This window comes from Eptatretus burgeri, chromosome 8 (assembly GCF_056783735.1).
Source record: "Eptatretus burgeri isolate ZD-2024b chromosome 8, Ebu_testis_v1, whole genome shotgun sequence".
Lineage (NCBI taxonomy): Eukaryota > Metazoa > Chordata > Myxini > Myxiniformes > Myxinidae > Eptatretus > Eptatretus burgeri.
Window position 1 is genome coordinate 37,353,834 of NC_140968.1, and position 23,922 is coordinate 37,377,755.

General features: G+C 44.3%; 1 protein-coding gene across 2 annotated transcripts in view; it reads right to left on the reverse strand.

Annotated features, from left to right (window-relative positions):
* Positions 1–23,922, reverse strand: part of LOC147021546 (serine/threonine-protein kinase/endoribonuclease IRE1-like) — a 62,719-nt gene that overhangs the window by 31,288 nt on the left and 7,509 nt on the right. For both annotated transcript variants that reach the window (XR_015060839.1, XM_085891590.1), the window contains exons 3-12: positions 21,021–21,054; positions 19,144–19,210; positions 17,349–17,421; positions 15,481–15,606; positions 13,731–13,832; positions 13,353–13,602; positions 11,304–11,382; positions 6,888–7,095; positions 6,604–6,713; positions 527–727 (exon numbers count right to left, since the gene is read on the reverse strand). Coding sequence is in view for 1 of the 2 variants with exons in the window: in XM_085891590.1 (XP_085747716.1) it covers positions 527–727; positions 6,604–6,713; positions 6,888–7,095; positions 11,304–11,382; positions 13,353–13,602; positions 13,731–13,832; positions 15,481–15,606; positions 17,349–17,421; positions 19,144–19,210; positions 21,021–21,054 (1,250 nt within the window). In the remaining variant the exon portion in view is untranslated. The remainder of the gene's footprint in view (positions 1–526; positions 728–6,603; positions 6,714–6,887; positions 7,096–11,303; positions 11,383–13,352; positions 13,603–13,730; positions 13,833–15,480; positions 15,607–17,348; positions 17,422–19,143; positions 19,211–21,020; positions 21,055–23,922) is intronic.

The following is a 23,922-nucleotide window of genomic DNA, read 5'->3' on the forward strand; positions in this document are numbered from 1 at the left end:
GTCAACCCCCCTGGTGCTAACTCAGCGGCTAGCAGGGCTCGAACTCAGGACCCTGAGGATCCAAAGCCACCGCCTTAACCACGAAGCCACACCAGGCTCATCAAACAGACAGAATAACAAAATCGAATGACCAATATACTTGAAAAATCTTTGATTTTGAAAGTAACAAACAAACAAACAAACAGACAGACAGAGACACAGAATCACAGACCAGACCAACCATATACTTGTGAATCTTAGATTTCACAAGTAAAAACAAGCAAAGAAACAAACAGACAAACAGATGGGTGAAAACATAACCTCCTTCACATTCAGTGACGGAGGTAATAAGAGTACATTGACTTTGGGCTGCCATCCCTTGGCTCATTTGAAATCAACAACACAGCCCATCACGACCTAATTTATATCAACAATTAACCAATCACCATTTCCTAACGACTTCAGCTGTCACTTCCCACCTGCTAAATACTTATCCAGTTAATCACCGCTGTTATTTCATGTCTGACCCAGAGCTGGAATTCATTACCTTGGGGTACAACAGCAGAACAGCAACACAACTGGCAAGCAACAAAGAGCCGCAAGCCAGTAGAAACTGCTCCATCAGTCTTCCTCCTGGCAGAAGGCTTACTGCCTCTGGTTGTTGTGCAGCATTTGCCACCCTGGCAGCCCACTCGGCCCAGCTCGTGGGTGGTTTTGAATCATGATATGACCCCAAATCCGTGATTCTCTGAGGAGAGAAGGTAAAGGATGCAAAACAACAATGTCCAGTAAAATTCAAACATAAAACCAGTATGATAACCTTGTGACAGGTGCATTATTTGTATAACAGAAAGGGTTCACAGCCCAACATAAAGATAATGGTAACAAATGTGAACTATTATCATTTGAGGTCATCTACACAGTCTTGTGTATGTGTGGTTGGGAGAAGTTAAAAAATAGAGAGAGATGGAGCGAGACATGGAGGCAGAGAGACATGGAGTCAGAGTGACATGGATTCAGAGTGAAATGGAGTCAGAGAGACATGTAGGCAGAGTGAAATGGAGTCAGATAGACAGGAAGGCAGAGAGACAGGGAGGCAGAGAGAAATGGAGGCAGAGAGACAGGGAAGTAGAGTGACATGGAGGCAGAGAGACATGGAGGCAGAGAGACAGGGAGGCAGAGAGACAGGGAGGCAGAGAGACATGGAGGCAGAGAGACATGGAGGCAGAGAGACATGGAGGCAGAGAGACATGGAGGCAGAGAGACAGGGAGGCAGAGAGACAGGGAGGCAGAGAGACAGGGAGGCAGAGAGACATGGAGGCAGAGAGAAATGGAGGCAGAGAGACAGGGAAGCAGAGTGACATGGAGGCAGAGAGACATGGAGGCAGAGAGACATGGAGGCAGAGAGACAGGGAGGCAGAGAGACAGGGAGGCAGAGAGACAGGGAAGCAGAGTGACATGGAGGCAGAGAGACATGGAGGCAGAGAGACATGGAGGCAGAGAGACATGGAGGCAGAGAGACAGGGAAGCAGAGTGACATGGAGGCAGAGAGACATGGAGGCAGAGAGACATGGAGGCAGAGAGACATGTAGGCAGAGAGACATGTAGGCAGAGAGACATGTAGGCAGAAAGACAGGAAGGCAGAGAGACAGGGAGGCAGAGAGACATGGAGGCAGAGAGAAATGGAGGCAGAGAGACAGGGAAGCAGAGTGACATGGAGGCAGAGAGACATGGAGGCAGAGAGACATGGAGGCAGAGAGACAGGGAGGCAGAGAGACAGGGAGGCAGAGAGACAGGGAGGCAGAGAGACATGGAGGCAGAGAGACATGGAGGCAGAGTGACAGGGGGTCAGAGTGACATGTAAGTAGAGAGACATGGAGGCAGAGAGACATGGAGTCAGAGTTACATGGAATCAGAGTGTAATGGAGTCAGAGAGACATGTAGGCAGATAGACAGGAAGGCAGAAAGACATGGAGGCAGAGAGACAGGGAAGCAGAGAGACAGGGAAGCAGAGAGACAGGGAGTCAGAGTGACAGGGAGTCAGAGTGACATGGAGTCAGAGAGACATGGAGGCAGAGAGACATGGAGGCAGAGAGACAGGGAGGCAGAGAGACATGGAGGCAGAGAGACATGGAGTCAGAGTTACATGGAATCAGAGTGTAATGGAGTCAGAGAGACATGTAGGCAGATAGACAGGAAGGCAGAGAGACATGGAGGCAGAGAGACAGGGAAGCAGAGAGACAGGGAAGCAGAGAGACAGGGAGTCAGAGTGACAGGGAGTCAGAGTGACAGGGAGTCAGAGTGACATGGAGTCAGTGAGACATGGAGTCAGCAAGGCATGGAGTCAGCGAGACAGGGAGGAAGAGAGACAGGGAAGCAGAGAGACAGGGAGGCAGAGAGACAGGGAAGCAGAGAGACAGGGAGTCAGAGTGACAGGGAGTCAGAGTGACAGGGAGTCAGAGTGACATGGAGTCAGCGAGACATGGAGTCAGTGAGGCATGGCGTCAGCGAGACAGGGAGGAAGAGAGACACGGAAGCAGAGAGACAGGGAGTCAGAGTGACAGGGAGTCAGAGTGACAGGGAGTCAGAGTGACAGGGAGTCAGAGTGACAGGGAGTCAGAGTGACAGGGAGTCAGTGAGACAGGGAGGAAGAGAGACATAGAAGCAGAGAGACATGGACTGTCAACCTTCTGAGGTTGGCGAAATGAGTACCAGTGTACTGGTAATTGGGACATTTCATCAGCGGTACAGCCGTGCCCTCAGCCATTGGTGCTACTCGCAGCTTTATGCTGCATATCAAGTAGGAGGACAGACATGGAGGCAGAGAGGTAGAGAATGAATAACAGAAACAGAAGGAAGGAAGAAGAGGAAATGCTAACGATTTGGGTAAATATTGTATGATGATGGAATTATTATCACTTGTGTGTCTGTTTGTCCAGCTGTGCTTTTGCATCATCCTAGCAACCTGAGAAGATGAACCACATGAAAAATTGTTAAAGACTAATCCGTTTGCTGCTTGGAAATCTCGGGAGTGCTCAGACCCCTTGATGCCAGAAGGATCCCTGCTCCACATGGATGGATGAAGTCAATGTGAAGCTGAGAACAACAACAATGTTATATCCCTTAAATGCATCTTAACCTTGGAGGGTTGGACATTTTACCCTGAGGGCTTAATCCAGCCAATAAATACCCTTTATCAGCCAGAAAACAAAATTGCTCAATATTCTGGTTGCAATAATATTTTTTTTAAAATCTGAAAGGGAACTGTATTGAACACATTGCAAGAAGAACGAACAATCGGTGGACAATAAGAATAACAAACAGGTAACCAAGAGAAGGCCCGGGAAGAAGTAGAGGTCGATCAAAGAGCTGATGGAGAGATTTCATTGCAAAGTATAATTACTGGAGTACAATGGCCTCAAATTGCATCGAATAGAACAGGATAGACCATTGTTGGGGTGGGGAGGAAGAGAAGGGGAAGGACTCTTCATCCTACAATGGACTAAATAAACTGGTCAAGTCATCACCTTATTGTAATCTGATAACAATTGCTCTCATCTGTAAAATGATTACTCTTCGGGAATACATTTGAAAGAGGAAGAAAATAAAAATGATGAAAACTTGAGCACGGTGAAAGTACAACGGTGATCAAGAAGAAGTGCGTGGAACCTGCATTGCAGCCGTCAGCAAAATTATTCCCTTTTCATCTTTTCTTGGCCATGGACTTCTTTAACGCACAACCCATTGTGCTGTTGAGAGTGGTATTGAATCAGCCGTGGAGATAGCCGAAGGGGTCAGTAATTCAAGTGCATTTTCAGGCTGGAATTTTCAATCCTTCACCCACAAGCACCTGGCTGTGGCAGAAAGCTTCCGCAAAAGAAGACATCTCACAGCTTTTTAAATGAATCGTGATGCTGAAAAGCAAAATGCACGTGAACTCCACCAAGAGATGTGACAAAGAAAAATAAATCCACGAAGGAATATGTTTTGCATCTGCTGAAGAAGTTGAACATAGCCATGTCCAATGTGTTAATGATAATTCAGAAGGGTTGGGGGGTGAGGGGGTCAACATGTATGAAAAACTGTCGAAATGTAAATGGCGATAGTTACTCTGGTTTACCGTGCAAGTGCGTCCCTGGTCATCTTCAAAGAAGTATGGACCAATTATAATTATCCCATACCAACCAACCGCCACCCACATGGTGACTTTGAGAACAGATCGAGACACCAGTTCAGTTGATGCATTTCCAGGATTTTCAGTTCCCCAGTACCGAAAGTTTTGCTTGTTTACCTCCCCGGACAAGTGAACATGGCATTCGTCAGTCATGTGAAGTTTTTTGAGGAAGTCTGCATCTTCCTCCAACTTTCCTGAGAACCAATTTGCAAAGTCTAGTCATTTGCGTTTCTGTTGATCAGTAAGCACCGTTTCCGTTTGAATTTGTATGGAAAGGCATGAATGTCTTGGCGAAGGATCCTCTGAACGGTGCTCTTATGAATGTTTGTCTCGGCAGAAAGTCATCTAATCGATTTTTTTGGACTCTGAACGACCGCCTGTCTCACCATTTCCACATTTTCTTCACTACGACCTGTCCTCTTCCGACCACTGTGACCCTTGTGAAGGTCACAGATGGTTCCTACATTGGTAAACTTTGCGATGGTGCACTTTATTGTCCGAAGGTTTGGTGCATGGCGCAAGTGGATACCGAAATGTCTCGAGTAAAGACGTTGCACCTGTATGACACTTTTCGTCTGGTGCCAAAGTTCAACAATTTTTGTCCGTTGTTGTACATTTTTCTTGGCATTTTTCTGGCGCTTGCTTAGTATCAAAATAAACTTCAGGGTCTCTGCAACAAGAAATGAAGAATTAGTGACAAAATTACTGCATTTTTAGGATCAAACAAAGCATTTTAAAAGCTGTATATTTTTTTGGGACACCATATATATATATATATTTGCATGCATGGTGTTGGCTTCATGGTTATGGTGGTTGGCTTGGGATCCTGGGATCCTGAGTTCAAATCCCCCTTGGCTGTTGAATTAATACCAGGTGGGCTTGAGTCTGCCTGTCATCCTTCCGAGGTCGGCAAAATGAGTGCCAGCATGTTGGATGGATAGATGGATATATGTGTGTGTGAGAGAGAGAGAGAGAGAGAGAGAGAGAGAGAGAGAGAGAGAGAGAGAGAGAGAGAGAGAGAGAGAGAGAGAGAGAGAGAGAGAGAGAGAGAGAGAGAGAGAGAGAGAGAGAGAGAGAGAGAGAGAGAGAGAGAGAGAGAGAGAGAGAGAGAGAGAGAGAGAGAGAGAGAGAGAGAGAGAGAGAGAGAGAGAGAGAGAGAGAGAGAGAGAGAGAGAGAGAGAGAGAGAGAGATCATGGAAGTGCAGATGAGAGGGCAAAGGACCAACAGACACAGAAAGTGGGGCAAAGGGTAATCGGGTGGACAAGAATGCACAGATGCATCGCAGTGTGAGAGCACTGAAATGGGGGCAGGGTCACAACAGGTGTACAAACACGACGAGGTGATGGAATGGGACAGACCATGAGGTGGCAGTGGGCAGCAGACTTGAAGTACTGGAGGGGAAAAATTGAAACAACAACCTCAGAAAGATAATTCTACAGGCAAAAGCAAAAGGATATTTATGAATGGAGATGAGTATTGCACTTTGATTTGGGGGAGGGTAACAAGGTTAGGGATCCTGATAAAATTCTTGCTCCATGATGAAGGAAGGATGGTCAGGGGGAGCAGGGGTTTGGCAGGGAGGCAGAGAGACAGTGAAGGACAGGAGTGGCATCGAGTTGAATGATTGTTCTCCATACTGAATGGAAAATATCAAAGTGTAATGACTGAAAATGAGGAGAGTGACTAGATACTCTCAGGGAATGATAGGAAGATGAAGTGCGAGAGGAATGGGGAGAGAAAGGAAGGGTTCAAAGCAGATAGGAGGAAGTGGAGGGAAAGGAGGTATGTATGGGATATATTTCCCCTGTATATCATGTTTTATTCTACATAGATTTAAATAAAGGTCGAAAAAAGTTATCATTTCAGTAGGATATTATACAATAACTCACTGAGCTTACTTTAAAGTTTAAAGGATCGGTAAAAGATTAACCAACAGCCATTAGCATCAGCATTCTGTAATTATTATTCATCACAGTAACCCACCAAATCTTCCAACCCCGAAACTTCCAAAATCCAGGCTGACTGCACACCTCAACTCTTTTATTCCTCATGTCTGCCATTTATGGAACCACTTTCCATCGGCTGTTCTGTCTCGCTCTTCCAGAACTTCAAGCAGTGCACCGCAATCTCCTGTCATCCCCAATTCTGTCCCATTATCTATATATTACCTCCATTAGCCTTTCTGATAAACCAAACCATGTTAGTTCCTAGTTTTGGTGTTTACCCCCCCCCCTCTTCCCTCTCCTCTTTTCCTGTTCATTCATTCCCTTGATGTTCGTCCCACTGTCAGTTCCACCTTGCTCTACCATGAGCATCGTTCCTGTAAAAATAAATAAATATCACCAAATCTGCGGTGAGACCATTCAGAGACGACGACATTGACAAACCAACAGATAAACAGGAAAAATGGACAAACATGCAACGAAAACATTTGGGTGGCCAGTGGTACCGGCTTGTCATTGTTCTGAGCAGTGGGAGCTCCACCAGTGCCAGAAGGTGTGCGGGTGGGTAAGAAGTTCAGCAGTGTGGTGTGTAAAAGTGGAGGTAGTTCATGGTGTCCTGGGAAAAAAAAAAACAGGAAAAAAAAATAAAAAGATCCTACATAGTAAAATGAGAGCAAAGCAAGTCCTTGTCCACCATATTTCCTAAGAAAGCGCATGTCATTGCAAAAGGTAAATCTGTGTCAAAAGAGTCATCATTCAAATGATTTGTTTTCATCAGGATCTGCCTCACCGACGATTAACCAGTGCTGCAGATGAGAAGTACTGTGGGCAGAGGCGTCGGTGAGCTTTTCTCGTTCTCCACATCTGGACTCGACTGCCGTGGTTCCTCCAAGACAGATTTTGGTGGTTGGTGTTATGGCACGGGTCTGTTTCCCTTGTTGCATGGTCACGCCATCAGTGAATGGCCCATCAATTTGCGGCACAAGGATTCCCTTTGGCTGTGGAAGCAGATTATGAAGATATTATGGGAAGGGCATAGCAATGGAGGGATTAGGAGATGCGCATGCTTCAACATTCACCATGTCCAAGAATTGTCAGGCCGTACAACAAGAGCAAACATAATAGTCCCCATTGTTCCATCTACTGCATATTCAGCTTTGACCGATGATTAAATTACTGATCAAAAAGTTCTATTTACTTGTGTTTATTTGGGCCTTCATTGTCATTCTAAACCAGAGGGAGAATGATTCACGAAAGAAGTTTAAAATTTCACCACGTATTTCACAAAGAGAACATGACAATGAAAATTTTTCAAATCCTGTCTCACCGTCTGCACGTCACTCGTCATTGGGGTGTCTGCCTCTGCTTGGGTCATTAGGGGTGTCGACATCAGGACATAGCAAATAGCGATTCTACATGTGACTCATCATCATCATCATCATCATCGGCATCATCGGCATCATCGTTTTGTGTGCAGCCTGTGACTGCTGATTGTATTATTGCTGGGACCACAGATGTGCCGCTGATGTAGTGCCCCGTTTCCAGTAAGCTGGCACTCATTTTGCTGACCTCGGAAGGATGACAGGCTGAGTAAACCTACCTGGTGTTATTTAACGGCACGATAGGGGCTCAAACTCAAGACCCTAAGACCTCAAAGCCAGCCACTGTAATCGTGAACACAACACCAGGCTTTACATGTGATTACCACTACATAGTCACTTGTATCTTTTTTAATGACAGGGTTTGAGTGGAATACTTTGGAGAAATTTATTTTCTAAATACATTAGAAGAGGTAGCCTGGTGTTGGCTTAGTGGTTAGGGTGGTGGCTTGGGATCCCAGGGTCCTGAGTTCAAGCCCCGTTGGCTGCTGAATTAACACCAGGGGGTTGACTCAGCCTGTCATCCTTCCGAGGTCGTCGAAATGAGTACCAGTGTACTGGTCCCGGTGTATGCTCCGGTTAGAATAGGTGTACCATATCCCTGTGTGTCGTAAGAGGCGACCAGGGTTGGCGTCAGGAAGGGCATCCGGCCATAAAACATTGCCTCAAGAAAAAGCCCAACCCCTGCACAGCAGGGAAAAATGGCTGTAAAAACGGTCATTTTTTTTTTATTAGAAGAGGAACACAGAGGTTGGGCAGCCAATGGGATTACACTTCGATTTGGGGGAGGGTAACAAGGAGTGGCTCTCCACCAACAAGCGAGTGGTTGAGAGCGAGTAGATAAGAGACTTAAAGGTCCACAGAATCAGAAATTAATATTTGGTTTAATGAATAAATATGGCTTCACATTACACTTAATCGTTTTTTGGTTTTTTTTCTTGAATAAATATCTTCAAAAAAACATTAATATCTTTTCTTCATGTCCTTGTACACAAGTTCCAAAAAATGGCGGTGATTACGTCATATATCGCGTGACCCGCCACATCATCTCGAGGACACTTTTGCTTTGGGACTTGTGTTTATGTGGGGCGTACATATGCTCTGAAAAACTCTGAACTCTGAAAAAGTACTGAGAATGCCGGCGAAATGTATTGTTGTTGGTTGTGGCAATACAACTACAGATGGTGAGAGGATACATGTCCCCCCCCCCCCCAAATATCCAGCTGTAAGAACAATGTGGACAGCCAAGGTAAAACTGACCAGAGGAAAGTGTTGTGGCCCAACTGCTTCAAGTGCCATTTGCAGTGGCCATTTTTAAGATAATTCGTACGAAATCGACCTGTATTCCCAATTCGGGATGACTCACTTTATGCAATTAAAAGGCGATGCGATCCCCACCAAGATTAGAGAAAATAAGAAAATGGGCAAGAACATCTGTGGGAAACTGGCCTTTCAAAAATTACGTAATGCATGGCGGGATGGGGGGGGGGTGGATGTCCAAGCGATATAGAGTGTTACAGGGGGATTGGGGGGTGTATGTCCAAGTGATATAGAGTGTTACAGGGGGATTGGGGGGTGTATGTCCAAGTGATATAGAGTGTTACAGGGGGATTGGGGGTGTATGTCCAAGTGATATAGAGTGTTGCAGGGGGATTGGGGGGTGTATGTCCAAGTGATATAGAGTGTTACAGGGGATTGGGGGTGTATGTCCAAGCAATGTAGAGTGTTTCAGGGGTTTGAGAGGGGGAGGTCCAAGCGATATAGAGTGTTACAGGGGGTTTGAGAGGTGGATGTCCAAGTGATATAGTGTTACGGGGGATTGGGGGTGTATGTCCAAGCGATATAGAGTGTTACAGGGGGATTGGGGGGTGTATGTCCAAGTGATATAGAGTGTTACAGGGGGATTGGGAGGTGGATGTCCAAGCGATATAGAGTGTTACAGGCGGATTGGGAGGTGGATGTCCAAGCGATGTAGAGTGTTTCAGGGGGTTTGAGAGGTGGATGTCCAAGCGATATAGAGTGTTACAGGGGGTTTGAGAGGTGGATGTCCAAGTGATATAGTGTTACGGGGGGATTGGGGGGTGTATGTCCAAGCGATATCGAGTGTTGCATGGGGGATTGGGGGTGTATGTCCAAGAGATGTAGAGTGTTACAGGAGGATTTGGGGATGTGGATAGGTGACACATGTTGCTGGCAGGTCATGCAGCAAGTGCTATGATTGGACTCGTTTTGTGCCTTGCTGCCTCATCAAGTTAGGCGGTTCGATTCAGTATATACAGGGTGTGCCAATAAAAGGTTAACCGCTTCAAATGACTGTTGTACTTTTGGTCATTACCTTAATTTTCTTTAGTTTTTCAGGATTGATCAATGATTTTTGGAGAAGTCATTCAACCATAACCAAGGTATCCTCCTGAAAAAATGACATTTTCTACGGAGAAAAGAGTAAACATTGTTGAGTGGTATTTTGAGACCAAATCAATTGTTTCCATCCAGACGAGGTTCTGTACTGAACGTGGAGTGCATCGCAGAAACAAGCCAAGCAAGCCAGCCATTTGGAAACTTGTGAAAAAGTTCAAAAGTAAAGGGATGATTCCCAACATGAACAAGGGAAGGTCCGGTCACCCAAGAAGTGTACGGTGTGAAGGAAACATGGAACGAGTTTGTGAGTGAGTCTTGCAAAGTCCGAAGAAATCACATCGACAAAGATCGACTGAACTGGGTCTCACTCCCCGCAGTATCAGAAGAATAATGAAACAAGATTTAAACCCCTTCCCTGACCACATCACCACAGCCCATACATTGACCGATGGGGATAAAGCAGCATGAGTCGCTTTATGTGAGATGCTGCGGCAGAAGATGGAGGGAAACCCAAACTGGATTCGCGATGTGTGATTTAGTGACGAGGCACACTTTCACGTCAATGTTGCTGTCAATTCACACAACAACATTTTCTGGGGAAGTCAATGCCCAAATGAGATTGAAGAGAAGTTGCTTAAGGGTCGGAAAGTCACTGCTTTTGTGGCTGTCAGCTACAGAGGTGTGTTTGGGCCGTATTGGTTTGAAGAGAAAAATGGAAGAACGGTTACAATCAATCAACAACGATACCGGTCGATTGCCGATGCATTTTACGAAGACTTGAAGCAATCGATGAGCACTGCAGCCCTCTGGCGACAGTGGTTCATGCAAGACGGTGCTAGTGCTACCCCGCGTACAGCAAACAAAACAATGACCTTTCTGCGTCAAAAATTCGGACGACAAGTTCTCAGTTCGCGTATGGAGAATGAATTGTCTCCACACAGCCCCGACCTCAATCCGCTGGATGTTTTCCTCTGGGGAGCTTGAAAGGAAAACGTCTACAAGGAACACCCCAGATCTGAACCTGATCTGAAGGCAGCAATTGAGGCTCATGTGCAGACAGTAACCATGAGAACTTGCAGAAACGTCATTGAAAAGTTCACAATTCGTGTGAATGCATGTTGTGTGTGTGCGTGGGGATGCTTACATCGAACCCCTTAACACATACAGTAACACACATTAACACATAATGAGTTTCACTTCTCCATGATTTGGTTTTCATTTTCCGAGTTACTTTTTTGTTTTATTACTCAATGTTTTGGTTAATAAAGTTTTGAAGTAGTTAACCGTTTATTGACACACTGTATGCATATATATATATATATATATATATATATATATATATATATATATATATATATATATATAGATATATATATATATATATATATACATATATATATATATATATATATTTCGACATAGAGACACACACACATTGAGAAGTATATGGGGAGGAGTGCAAGATTCACCAGAACTGACACGTGATCATGTGCCCATGACTTGGTCACGTAGAGGCCACTCTTGGTTTTTCCCAAATACAACGTCGGCCTGAAAAACAGCATTAAGCTCCAGTAATACCTTTATTCCTGAATAGATGCAGGAGAAATCATCATTGTTCCTTTATATCCTAAACTTCCACCAACCTGGGCCTACTTTTGTTCATTCAAAAGAACCAATGAAGGATCACTAATATCAATAAACACCCAAGAGTCAGACAACCAAGTAAAGATCCAATCCAAAGTAATGGAGCTAAATTGAAACACCTCTTGTCAGTAGTTCATAAGATCAACACCTTGTCGTTTGGTCCAACAATATTGTAAATTAAGTTTGGGACAAAGCAGCTGAGTGGTGATCATGATACTGTAACTGAATGTAACTAGAGGGGGAGCATTCGGGAGAGTGCAAAACCTCCGCCGCCAATACTGCTGGGTCACTCAAGTGAACCTTATATCTTATTCATTAAATATGATGTCAACAGTGCTGACAGAGTTATAGTTCTTTTCTCCAACATTTTTTGTTTGGGGGGGGGGGTTGGAAATCACTTAAAACATGTAGAAGTGCAAAAAAAAAAAATTTCTTTTTCTCTAAATTTTTGGGGGGGTTGGAAATCACTTAAAACATGAAGAAATGCAAAAAAAAAATTTTTCTCTAACAATTTTTTTTGGGGGGGGGTAACAATTTTTGGGGGGGGTTGGAAATCACTTAAAACATGTAGAAATGCAAAAAACAAAAAAAAATTTGGGGGGAGGGGTTGGAAATCACTTAAAACATGTAGAAATGCAAAACAAAAAAAACATTTCTTTAGCAATTTTTTTTTTGGGGGGGAGGGACCAAGTCCAAAATCTAATGGCATGATCCTTGAACCATACCTAACCCCCCCCCCCTACCAAGTTTCGTCGAAATCCGTCGAGGAGTTTTTTTCCGTAATACTGTTCACAAACAAACAAACAAACAAGCAGTCATAGACTGGTACTTACGAAATCGTCAACTTGACCTCTGACCTTGTCTAATAAAAGCTGTCTCTCGAGAAGGTAGCGACGCAAACCAGAAGTTTCTACGATGATTCTGTACCAAACCATCAAAAATCGAATGTTTTGGATGTTTGACCTCACCGTGACCTTGACCTTTGACCGATTTTGACCAAAATCTAATCAGCACTAGCCATCACCCTCCTGAATCACGTGGTGTAATTTGACATTGGGAGCTTCTTCCTTTCTCGAGTTGTCTGTACCAAACCATCAAAAATCGAATATTTGGCCTCACTGTGACCTTGACCTTTGACCGATTTTGACCAAAATCTAATCAGCGCTCGCCACCACCCTCCTGAATCACTTGCTGTAATTTGACATTGGTTGCTTCTTTCGTTCTCGAGTTTTTTTTTGTTTTTTTTTGTATACCTTGGTCGAGGCTCGTATGAGAGCTAACACACAACTCACAGCAAGGAGGCATGAGACAAGAGGGGCGGGAGTGGAAGGGACAAAACAGTGGGAACAGACACATTAGGTGAACTGTGGAAGGGAGAGGGATGGGGATGGGACGGGGAACATGGCGAAGAGAAGATGGACATTTCAGGAAGGAAAGCAGGAGAAATGAAGGAAGTGGGCTTGGGTGGATTATCGGGGGTAGAAAAGATCGAGGATTTGGATGAGGGAAGATAAGAGGTGGTGGTGAACAGCTGTTTTGAAAGCCTGGAGGGAAGAATGGGAAAGAATAGAGTGAGGAAGTTTATTCCAAAAAAAGTTATCATTTTTTGGATGTTTGACCTCACTGTGACCTTGACCTTTGACTGATTTTGACCAAAATCTAATCAGCACTAGCCATCACCCTCCTGAATCACGTGGTGTAATTTGACATTGGTAGCTTCTTCCGTTCTCGAGTTATCGTGCCTACAAACAAACAAACAAACAGAAACGGAAGGCATCAATATACTTACGAAATCTTTAGATTTCGTAAGTAACAAACAGAAAGGGGTGAAAACAGTAACCTCCGATCTTCGATGGCGGAGGTTAATAAGTTACCGTAGACCAGCAAGTATCTGGTGCTGTTGCCCAGGTATAGCTCGAGTCGCTCCGTCCTCCCCCACAATGAAGCGAAGCCGGAGAGTCTCCTGAGCAAGACCAACAAGAGGCACGACATACGGTTCTTCTCCTTTCCACACAAGTACTGCCACCACAGGGGATGAAAAGTCCCGTGCCCACAGTAATTGTCCTGAGGCTCGGTCAGCAGTAACCAGCAATCCTTCACCACTCGCAGCAAGATGGGTTAGTCCTACACAAACAAAGTACCACATGGGTAGCAATAGAAAATTAGTACAATCAGACAGTTTCACAGCTCTGATTTTAAATCCAGACAGAGGTCACGTTTTATATGAAAGAAGGAAACGAGTTAAAACCTACCGTAGGCCGAGGTGTCCTCCAATGGCTCTGCTGAGTAGTGGTAGTAGGTAACATTCCATCGCAGCGCACGCGTGCGCATGTCGTATATACTTAGAGTGTAAACTGTATTGTGAGGAAGGACGAAGAAGAGAAAGCAAGTAAAAGAGGAAATCACGAGATGCCTCTATCGTGCTCTGGTGAAATGGTGTGATGGTGGAAGTGCAACAATTAATTAATTTCCAAAGATCATAACAGCAGATAAAGTTTGCCCTTATGATGGAGTTCCATCAGCAGATCGTGCCATGATGGAGGGTGTTTAACCCAACATTAGCATGTAAAGCCAGATCTATATTTCTGCATGTTCTGCTTGTCTCAGCCTTTCAAAGAGATATCTAAATGCTCCGATGACTCTGCGTTATGTTCACAGATGGATGTGCAAAGCTGGTACAGTAATGAAGAAAAGGTGACACTGGCATTATAGTGTGATGACAATGTTTAAAACAAAGCAAACAATGTTTAAACATCTCAAAATCAGAAAGGTTCATTGATGGGCCTGCAAGACGGACATTGCCCATCTTCGAATGGAGATCAAGTGGAGCTGCTGAAGCAGCAGCTCCTGAGTTCTTGGCCTGACTTTCTAGTCGATTATATGCAAGAGCGTCGATCGCTTTGGAAATGTGAGTACATATTGCAAAGCCAATGGAGCGTAGGGTCTGGGGCCCATTTTGGATTCTGCACACTTTATGGCTGCTTGTGTTACCTTTTCTGGGAAAATTATTTTCGGATTAAGGAATGGGGGTCAACTTAATTTTGGGTACTGTACAGTCCAGAAAACAAAGGAATAGGACCAAAAAAAAGAAGTAGGCTAGCAAGGAATCAGAGCAACAATTAAATGACTGAAAAATCGAATGAAGTGAGCAAGTGGTGAAAACAGCAGCTGTATGTCGCAAACGACGCTCTAAGCTGATTACGCTTATCCAAGATGGAAAAAACAAATCAAATACTGGAATTCCTCTCGATCTTTTTCAGTTGAGTCGAAAGCAACATAATAAACTGAGAATAATGTCTGAAAATCTAACTTTAATGTGAAAACTATTAAGATGGAAGGCCTGTTGTCATACGCGCTCTCACCGGAGTGGTGTTAAATGGTACACATTTACATAGAGAATTTGTAAATTCAAACCTCCAGGGGGGACGAGGGCATCAAGGAGCTACAACCTTTGTCTTATGAGTTATTATGGACCCTGAGTCCAACCTTGGCAAGTTTGGGTGAGATTGGATAACCCACAAACAAATGCATCGACCGAAGTACATATTTTAGGATGATGATGATGATGATGATGATGATGATGATGTAACTAGACAAGCTCTCAAGTGCCGGACCATGCATGATGTGGAGCAGGAGGCAACACGGAGGGTTACAGGCGAATATAATTAATTATGTTCAGACCACATGTCATTCCAAGAAGCAAACAATGTTCCCCAAAGACATACACAGTAATCTATTAATGCTCCACTTGCTAAGTAATTAATCACTACGTCAAACTTTTCATAAAATGTATTCAATCAATTGCAAGGAAAACTGCTTCATAATATTTTGTGAGTGTACACATTTTTTTGGGTTTTTAGCCCAAGAAGTGGTAAGGAGTTGCGGAGGGAGGGGGGGAATTGATATGCTATTCTCCCCACCCCCAATACAACAATTTTATGTTGCATAAGATGTGGTGAAACTACTGAACTGTCATTTGCAGCAACTGTGATGTGCAATAACCTTTGCGGCCGATATATATCAAGCATGACTCCAAGTCACTGCTGCTTGACGGTGAATACGATCCTGTGAGCTGCTCTCTGCGTCCAGTCCAAGCATCGATGACGGACCATGAGTCCTGCTTTTTACCTATTGGGAATTGAATAAGAATTCATCCGCAGAGATATGTTTGTGATTTTTTAAAAAAAAAATGAAAATAATGCGTGGAAATAAGAAGAGAAAGTAGTTTAAATTAACAGCCACAACCGAATCAAAAACAAACAAGAAAAAAACAAACAAACTTCGGTGCAGTGTACATACTTGTAAAAGAAGTTAAGCAGCTTCAGTGTTCCAATGTGTATAATGTTTCATGGCAATTAAATACTAACTTGAATAAATAAGAGTTCTTTCGAGTCTTCTTAATCTATAGAATAAAATGATAGAGTGGCTTAACAACAAAGACAACTAGCATCCGTTGAAGACAAAGTCTTCGATATCCCCCGCCATAGTAAATGAGGATTAACAAACTTATATTCCCTAAGCGTGTGCAATATGTATGTGAAGTTTCCCTTCAATCTGTCCAGCCGTTCTGGAGAAGATTTTTAAAATTTATTAATTTTCAGTCCAAGATGGCTGACGAACCATGTGACCTATGACATCATAAATTTACATTCTGCCTCCAATCCTCCAGTGGAATAAGTGTGTGAAGTTTCGTGTTAATCGGATGAGGTGTGTTGTTCTATCCAAGATGGCCACCAAACCATGTGACTTGTGACATCACAATTTTTACTATGTATGCAGACATGATGGAAGATGATAGTTGCAAATTTTCACTTCGTTTAGTTATGTGATTCCAGAGAAAACATTATTTAATATTTTTCTTGAATCCAACATGGCTGCCACACCATGTGACCTATCAATTAGAAAATATCAAAAGGCACCAGTTCACCACTTGCTTGATATGTGTACCAAATTTCGTGTATATATGTTGAGGGGATTTGTAGTTAAGCTCCGGAAACGAAATGTGACGGACGGAACCCATTTCTATATCCCCTGCCAACTACGTTGGTTGGCGGGGATAATAAGCTACCATCCTACAGGTTCTGGGTTTAAGTCTAACTGAAGACAAAAGTATTCAGGATTTGGGTTCTAAACTTCTATAAATGAAGATCATCCTGGGAGAATTATCCTGTTGTTTGATTGTATTTTTTTTGTTGTTTAGCAAATGAGAAGCTTGCATTACATCAGCGAATCATAGCACACCCTGTTGAACAATTCCCGCTTCGGTATTCGGTGGGTTTGGTATCACACTGATTTCGAGATCAGTTTTCCATAGGTCTACCGTTCACGTATCATGTGACAATCTCAATGCAATCCAGTAACTCCTTTCTGATTCTCACAAAATTTCATAAATGGGTTTCCCAGCCACTCTGTAGCAGACCTGTGTAGTATTGAGTGCCATCAGCATCCCCAGCATCATGCTGCTGAAGACCATTTTGCATCAACTTGGTCATCCTGTCCCCAGGTACGTTTCTAATGTTTTTTTTTGCCGTGAAGAGATTGCCACAGGACAATATAAAGTGTGCAATGAGAATCCACAAATCTGGTTTCCTTACCATGAGAGGAAGCATAGTGCTAGGCAGTGTATCGTTAGAGGAAGTTCCACCAGTATAGAGGTTGGAAGAAAGTGACCTGGAAACGCTCAAATGGCCAAGAAAAGTGACAATTTCTCCATGACTCAAGGTTCGGTACTTGGTGGTGTGTAAGTACACATCAGAGTTGATTGTGAACAGACAAGATGTGATAATTCATTTCGACATTGACCATGTTAAATAAACCTTCTCCTACCACACGTGACGGGTGCAGCATATCCGTGTGGTGGGGGAGCAGACCTGTGTAGAGTAGCCCATCGGATGTGCGGCAGGGAGCAGCATGAACCAGTTCCGGGATGGAGAAGGGAAGTTTCTGTTTAAGAACATCCAAACAGTGCAAGTTCAATCTTAGAATAAATACAAATTAAATTCAAAAAATAATCTTCATTTATTGCCTGTTGGGTTCTATGAAAACAGCTCGGTTCACCAAGTCGATGACTACAGACCTGGGGTGAGACTGAGTGGTCGTTCCAAATCCTCAACTCATTTAATATATTTGTGACTTCGTGGCACGATTGCACAAAGTGCCCCTCTCTACTAACAAGTATTTAACAATAGTAATTACTCCAACATACTTGCATAAGACAGCCAGCTGAGCATTCATGGTGAGGGTCTTTGAACAGATACTTTTGTCTGTGTGTATATAATGGTAATTTCACATCACTGATTATGGTCGTGGAGATGTGGTGAGGAACCCAGAGGTCATGAATTCAAATTTCACTTACTACAATAGTATGAAGGATTTAGATTCTCAGCGTCTAGAAACCAAGCTTACTTAATTCCATGAGAATCACTTTGCCATGATCAGTTATTTTCTAAAAACACCTGCAGGCCCACGAATGCTATTCAGGGATAGTGTAATCAGGTAGCCATATCCATTGTGGTTTACATGTGGAACGAGTTGACTTCTTATGGTCAACTCTCATGCCCATCGCCAGTGGGGGTTGGTTGGGGATGAACGCACCCCACTTTTGCTGGTGAAATTTATTTCAAAAAAACCCAAAAAACATTCGACTTTTCTAAAGTAATTAAACCCAAACAAGCCTCCAAAATGCTCCAAAAGTGTGGGAAATTATGTCTAGAATTAAATATTTTACCGTGCGAGGAAGGTGGGAGAGGGGGTGCCATCAGACCCCCACAGCATGGTACGCCTTTAGCGTGCGGGCTAGGCAGTTCCGCATTAAGCCTTGCCAGGGCCGGGGGCAAATAATATTTTCAGGTCAGTCTCAACATGAGTGCACAGGTTGTCTGAGGTTGAGAAAAGAATCTCTCGTCTCTCTGGCTTATTTCGATTTAGACTTCAAGGAGTTATATTCATAAGTTAATTGATCACCCACACATATAAATAATATTAAACTGAAATACAATCATGAACCATCTAACTTCCAAAAAAAAAAACCATGAGAAAACTCAAACAAAACTCATTACTAAGAACAATGCTGAAACAATATATAATGGGCAATAAGAAAGGTAGCAGCACCAGAAACATTAGATAGGTTAAAACTGGAATTACATATCTTCCGAGGATCATTGGGAATGGGGGGATACGTGGATATTGGCACGCTTGGTGGGGAGCTTAGGTATGGATGGGTGATTGTATACATGTTTGTGTGAGGGTCTCATTAAAAGGTGAATGCCCAATTAGTATTTGTTCATTCCTCATCCGACAACTGTATTCATGTTCCACCCCCACCTCCAACAAAAAAAATTCACAATAAATTTTTTGAAAAAATTCGACATTTTTTGTGTATGCAAGTGTGTATATGTATTATATAATTATGTTCCTGATGATGTCCTTGTGCCTACCTCACTGTTCTCCTCTGCAATCCTATTCTCCCCACCCCGGAGCCGATAAACTAATTGATTGGATGAATGTGGCATTGATGAAGCTCAGGCATTTGTACTAACAAATGACTTAAGCAAAAACTACAATCATGTACAACCCAAATTGAAGTCAGCCAAATAAATGATGATGAAAGAATCAAGTTTTGGTGAAGAAAATGTGTGCGTGAAGCAAAGTGCAGAAGGGACAAACCACAAGGCCACTCTGGCTGCCCATCAGGTAGAGCCTTCCATCTTGGGGATCTGGCAGGAAAGCTGGTCTGCAAACAGAGCACAGAGGTTAGTGACAGACTTTCACATCGGCAGGTTCACTCGAGCCCGGAGAGATAATTAATCTGAGTACACATCTTGTAAATTCAGTGATGGTGAAAGCCAGGGATGAATGAACAGAGCAAGTAAAATGAACTTCAGAGGTAAAAGAAAGATAGATAAATCATGATGTACAAGAAGTGGACAAAAAAATGGAAACACCACCAGAATGTCACTTAGTCGGGTGTTGGGACATCACATGCATCCAGCACGGCATGGATACCATGTGGCATGGAGTCTGGAACCGTTCTGCGAGAATGTGACACCATTCTTCCACTGAGAAATCTGCCAATTAACATCAGTTTGATGGAGGCAGAAACCGCCGTCTTAAGGCGTCTCTTCAGACAGTCCCACAAATGCTCCATAGTCTATGGGATTGAGGTCCGGTGAATGGGACGGACATGGAAGATGGCCAACTTTGTCCTTACACTCATCAAACTGCTTTGTGACAACACATGTCCTGTGGACAGGGGCACTGTCACCCTGAAAGACACCCCTCCCAACAGTGAAGGAATGCTGCATAATGGTATGCAGATGATCGCTCAGGACGGTAACGTAGCTCGCTGCATCAACCCTGTCTTCAAATGGAATGAGTGGACTAAGTCCATGCCAGGAAAAGGCATCCCACACCATTATGGAACCTCCATAATATTTTGCTGTTGGAACCAGTCACTCAGGGCTGTAGAACTCCCTGGGCTGTCGCCACACGTGCACACATCGTCGTTGAGAACATGGTGAAGGATGACTCATCAGACCATATCACACTTCTCCATCGCTCGGCAGTCCATTGCCTGTGCTTCTTGCACCATTGACCCACAAATAGGCGTTGCCAGGTGTTATCAGCGGTTTGTACATGGCAACCCGACTATGTATCCAACCCTGTGAAATTCCCTTCTGACCGTTTGATGATACAGGATGCTCATGACTCATATTGAACTCTGCACACAGTTTGTCCACCATTTCTCTCCCATTTCGCCTTGCAGTCCAGACTGATGCCTGGGCATTATGCTTGTCAAGTATGCCCTTCCACCCACTATTGCCCTTTGATGATGATGTCTTTCATTATTTTCCCCAAGCTGACATCACCTTTGAGACAGTTCCTCATAACATATCAGCAATTTCCACAGCCTTTGTCACAGAAGTGCCTGCCAAACGTGCACCACCAATTACACCCGGTTCAAAGTCACCGAGGTCTCCTCTTGCAGCCATGTTGGCTCTTAATACCAGACTCAAGTAGCATCATCCCACTTATATATTCCAAGGAATTTTTTGCACAGGAGGAGGCTATTCGGCCCATCATGCCTGCACCACACCAATACCAGATTTGATAAATCCGGCAATACTCCTTCCCTTCGTGTGCAGCCTTTTGGCTGCTACACTGGTATTTATTTCGCCGACCTCGGAATGATGACAGGCTGAGTCAACCCCCTGGTGTTAATTCAGCGGAAAACGGGGCTTGAACTCAGAACCCTAAGATCCCAAGCCACCACCCTAATCGCTAAGCCAACACCAGGCTTTAAACAGGGACTTTCCAGACCACAGGGACTTTCAGGACCCTACACGACAGAGACCAAACATTCCTTTCGGAGAGACATATATACACGACGAGAGGACTGCCAGGAGGAGATTTGCATATTTTACACACTGGACACGTTTGTGTGGTGGCCCCATACTTTGCATATACGTTATGTTGTACGGCTTGTGTTCGCCGGTGTTTCCATTTTTTGTCCACTATCTATAGCTCTGGGTTGGGGAACTTACTCTGTTGGCGTCTCAGACATTGTAATCATCGGATCTGCAAAATACAATAAAATTTAGAAACCTCCATCAACAGGTAAAACAGAAAAGCACACATTTTACCCCGCCGCACACATGAAGCGAAAAGCAGGGCGAAGCAATTGATTCATGTCCTTCCGTCTGTCCGTCTGTCATCAGTTTAGTCAACATTTCAAGATTCAAGGTTTTCATTGGCAGTCATCCTTCGTTGATCGGAATTTGCTTTGGCGCATCACAGCAATCAACAATCAGACATCATTTTACAGTTTGTAAAACAAAGCAGAGACGGATTACACGTACAATATACAAGAGTCAGTGAATACATATTGGCAAATCAAGTGTGTCGCTATACTAGTTGCTCGGATTTCTTCTGTAAATGAGAAAATAGGTTGCCGAGTGTTCAGAGTTCTTAGTGCTGTTGTGAAGAAGCTGTTTTTGAAGCACGTTGTTCTGGTGATAAGTGATCTGTCGGGTTTTCTGGAAGGAAGAAGTTGAAAGAGATGACGTGCGAGGTGAGAGTGGTCTTCAATGATCTTACCTGCTCGTTTGGTGGACCGTTTCCAGTGCAAAGTGGTGATGGAGGTGAGTTCACAGCCGATTATTTTTTCAGTGTTGATGATGATCCTTTCCAGTCTTTTTTTCTTTTGTGTGTGTACACTGTCGAGGCTCGTATGAGAGCTAACGCAGAAATGCACAACAAGGGGAGCAGGAGACAAGAGGGGTGGGAGAGGGAAGGGGAAAACAGTGGGGAACAGAGACATTTGGAGATCTGTGGAAGGGAGAGGGATGGGGGTGGGGCACATGGGATAAACAAGAGGAAAGTACAGGGACTTTCAGGAAGGAAAACAGGGAATTTGAAGGAGGTGCGTTTGGGGTGGATTAATGGGGGTAGAAAAGATCAAGATTTTGGATGGGGGAAGATATGAGATGGTGGTGAGCAGGTGTTTTTAAGGCCTGGAGGGAAGCGTGGGATTGAAGAGAGTGTGGGAATTTGTTCCAAAGGCGGGAAAAAAGGAGGAATGAAAAAGTGAAGGTGAGCAGTGATTCTTGGTTTTGGTAGTTTTCCCAGAAGGGGGTTACTGGCGGACGTTGAGCACCCTGCAGAAATATGGGGGTAAGGGGGGGGAGGCGGGTAACATAACTCAGACAGAGCAGGGGGGTGAGGCTGGAGAGGAGATGGAAGAAGACAGAAAGACCACCGGCCTGCCTGCAGTGAGAGAGTGACACCGAAAGAGTCAGCCTCATCCCAGGAGATACCAACGATCCGAAATGCCCTGGTCTCTACAGCGTGAAGCCAAGAAAGGTGAGAGGCGGGAGCACCAGCCCAGAAGGGACAGCAGTACTCCATCAGGCTGCAGACGAAAGCTTTGTGTGTGGTGAGGAGCTCAGGTGTGCCAAGGAAGGACTTTGCACGATGGAGGATGCCCAGTTGGCGACTGGCTTTTTTGGCCAGGTTGGAAATGTGGCTTTCCCAGGAAAGATCATGGTCGATAGTGAGACCCAGAAGCTTGAATGAAAGGACTTCTTCAAGAGGATTGGTGAGAAAGTAGATGGTGGGGGGGGGGGGTACCATATGGTCCTTTCAGAGAGACATCATGAAAGTGTGAGATTTGGCAGAGTTAAAAAACCTGTTCTACGTGATGGACCAGTTTGTGATTTTATCCAGATCTGTAGAGTGAAGAAGCTGCTGCTTGCTGATCTGAGGGATGACAGATGGTACGGCAGAGGGTTGAGTCATTGGCAAAGAAATAAGGAGGATTTTCCAGAGTCAGAGAGATCATTGATGAAAACCAGAAAAAGAACAGGGCCCAGAACATTGCCTTGAGGAACTCCAGCCTGGACAGGAAGAGGGGATGAGAGAACTCCGTTAATGGCCACTCCATAGGAAAAAAAAGTTTGGTAAGCAGGGCGGGGTGCCAGACCATATCGAAAGCACGTGATATGTCCAGGGAGGTCGCTGATTTCATATCTCGCAATGAGGATCTCTATCCATTGTTAGAAGAGCAAAAGCAGCATATCCACTATCCAGGGTAGAGTGACCTGGTCTGAATCCAAATTGATGATCGGAAATCAAGCCATTGGAGAAGAGGAAGGATTTCATGTCTGAAGCGATGATGGATTCCAAAACCTTGCTGATGATTGGGAGAAGGCCGATTGGTCTATAGTTACAGGGATCTGTTTTTGCATCTTTTCCATTTAGAGAGGTAATGTTTGCTGATTTCCAAGCAGATGGCAGATGACCTTGAGAAAATGAGAGGGTGAATAGAACAGAGAGAGGGTGAGCAAGAGCAGAGGAGCAGGTTTTTAGGACACATGGGCTGATGTTGTCAGTTCCGGTTGCACAATCTGAGTCGAGGTTTGACAGGAAAATCTCCACCTTGTCAGGAGAAAAGGACACAGTCAAGGAGCAGCTGGGTGAGACTGGGTAAGGTGGGTACATAAAGTAATGGGTTTCGGACACAAGATTTAGAAGCAAACACCGAGTTTAGGCATTCAGCCATTTCATGTGCAGTCAGCTGTGCAGCCATTTGAGGTAGGGGAGGGGATGGAGGGGGAACATACACCAGAAACAGACTTAAATAGATGCCACCAGGATTTGGAGGAGGGAGACAGGTGTGAGAGTTCAGGCTTGAGATTGGAAAGATGTTGTTTTCTGGCTCTACTGAGCATCGACAAACACATTCTGAGCTTTGCGGAAGGAACCGAGATTGCCTTCAGTCGGATTTTCCTTCCATGAGGTGAAGGCAAGTTGTTCCAGGACAACTGCCTCGCCACAACCTTCGGTGTACCATGAGGAGAGAGAGAGAGAGAGAGGGAGAGAGAGAGAGAGAGAGAGAGAGAGAGAGAGAGAGAGAGAGAGAGAGAGAGAGAGAGAGAGAGAGAGAGA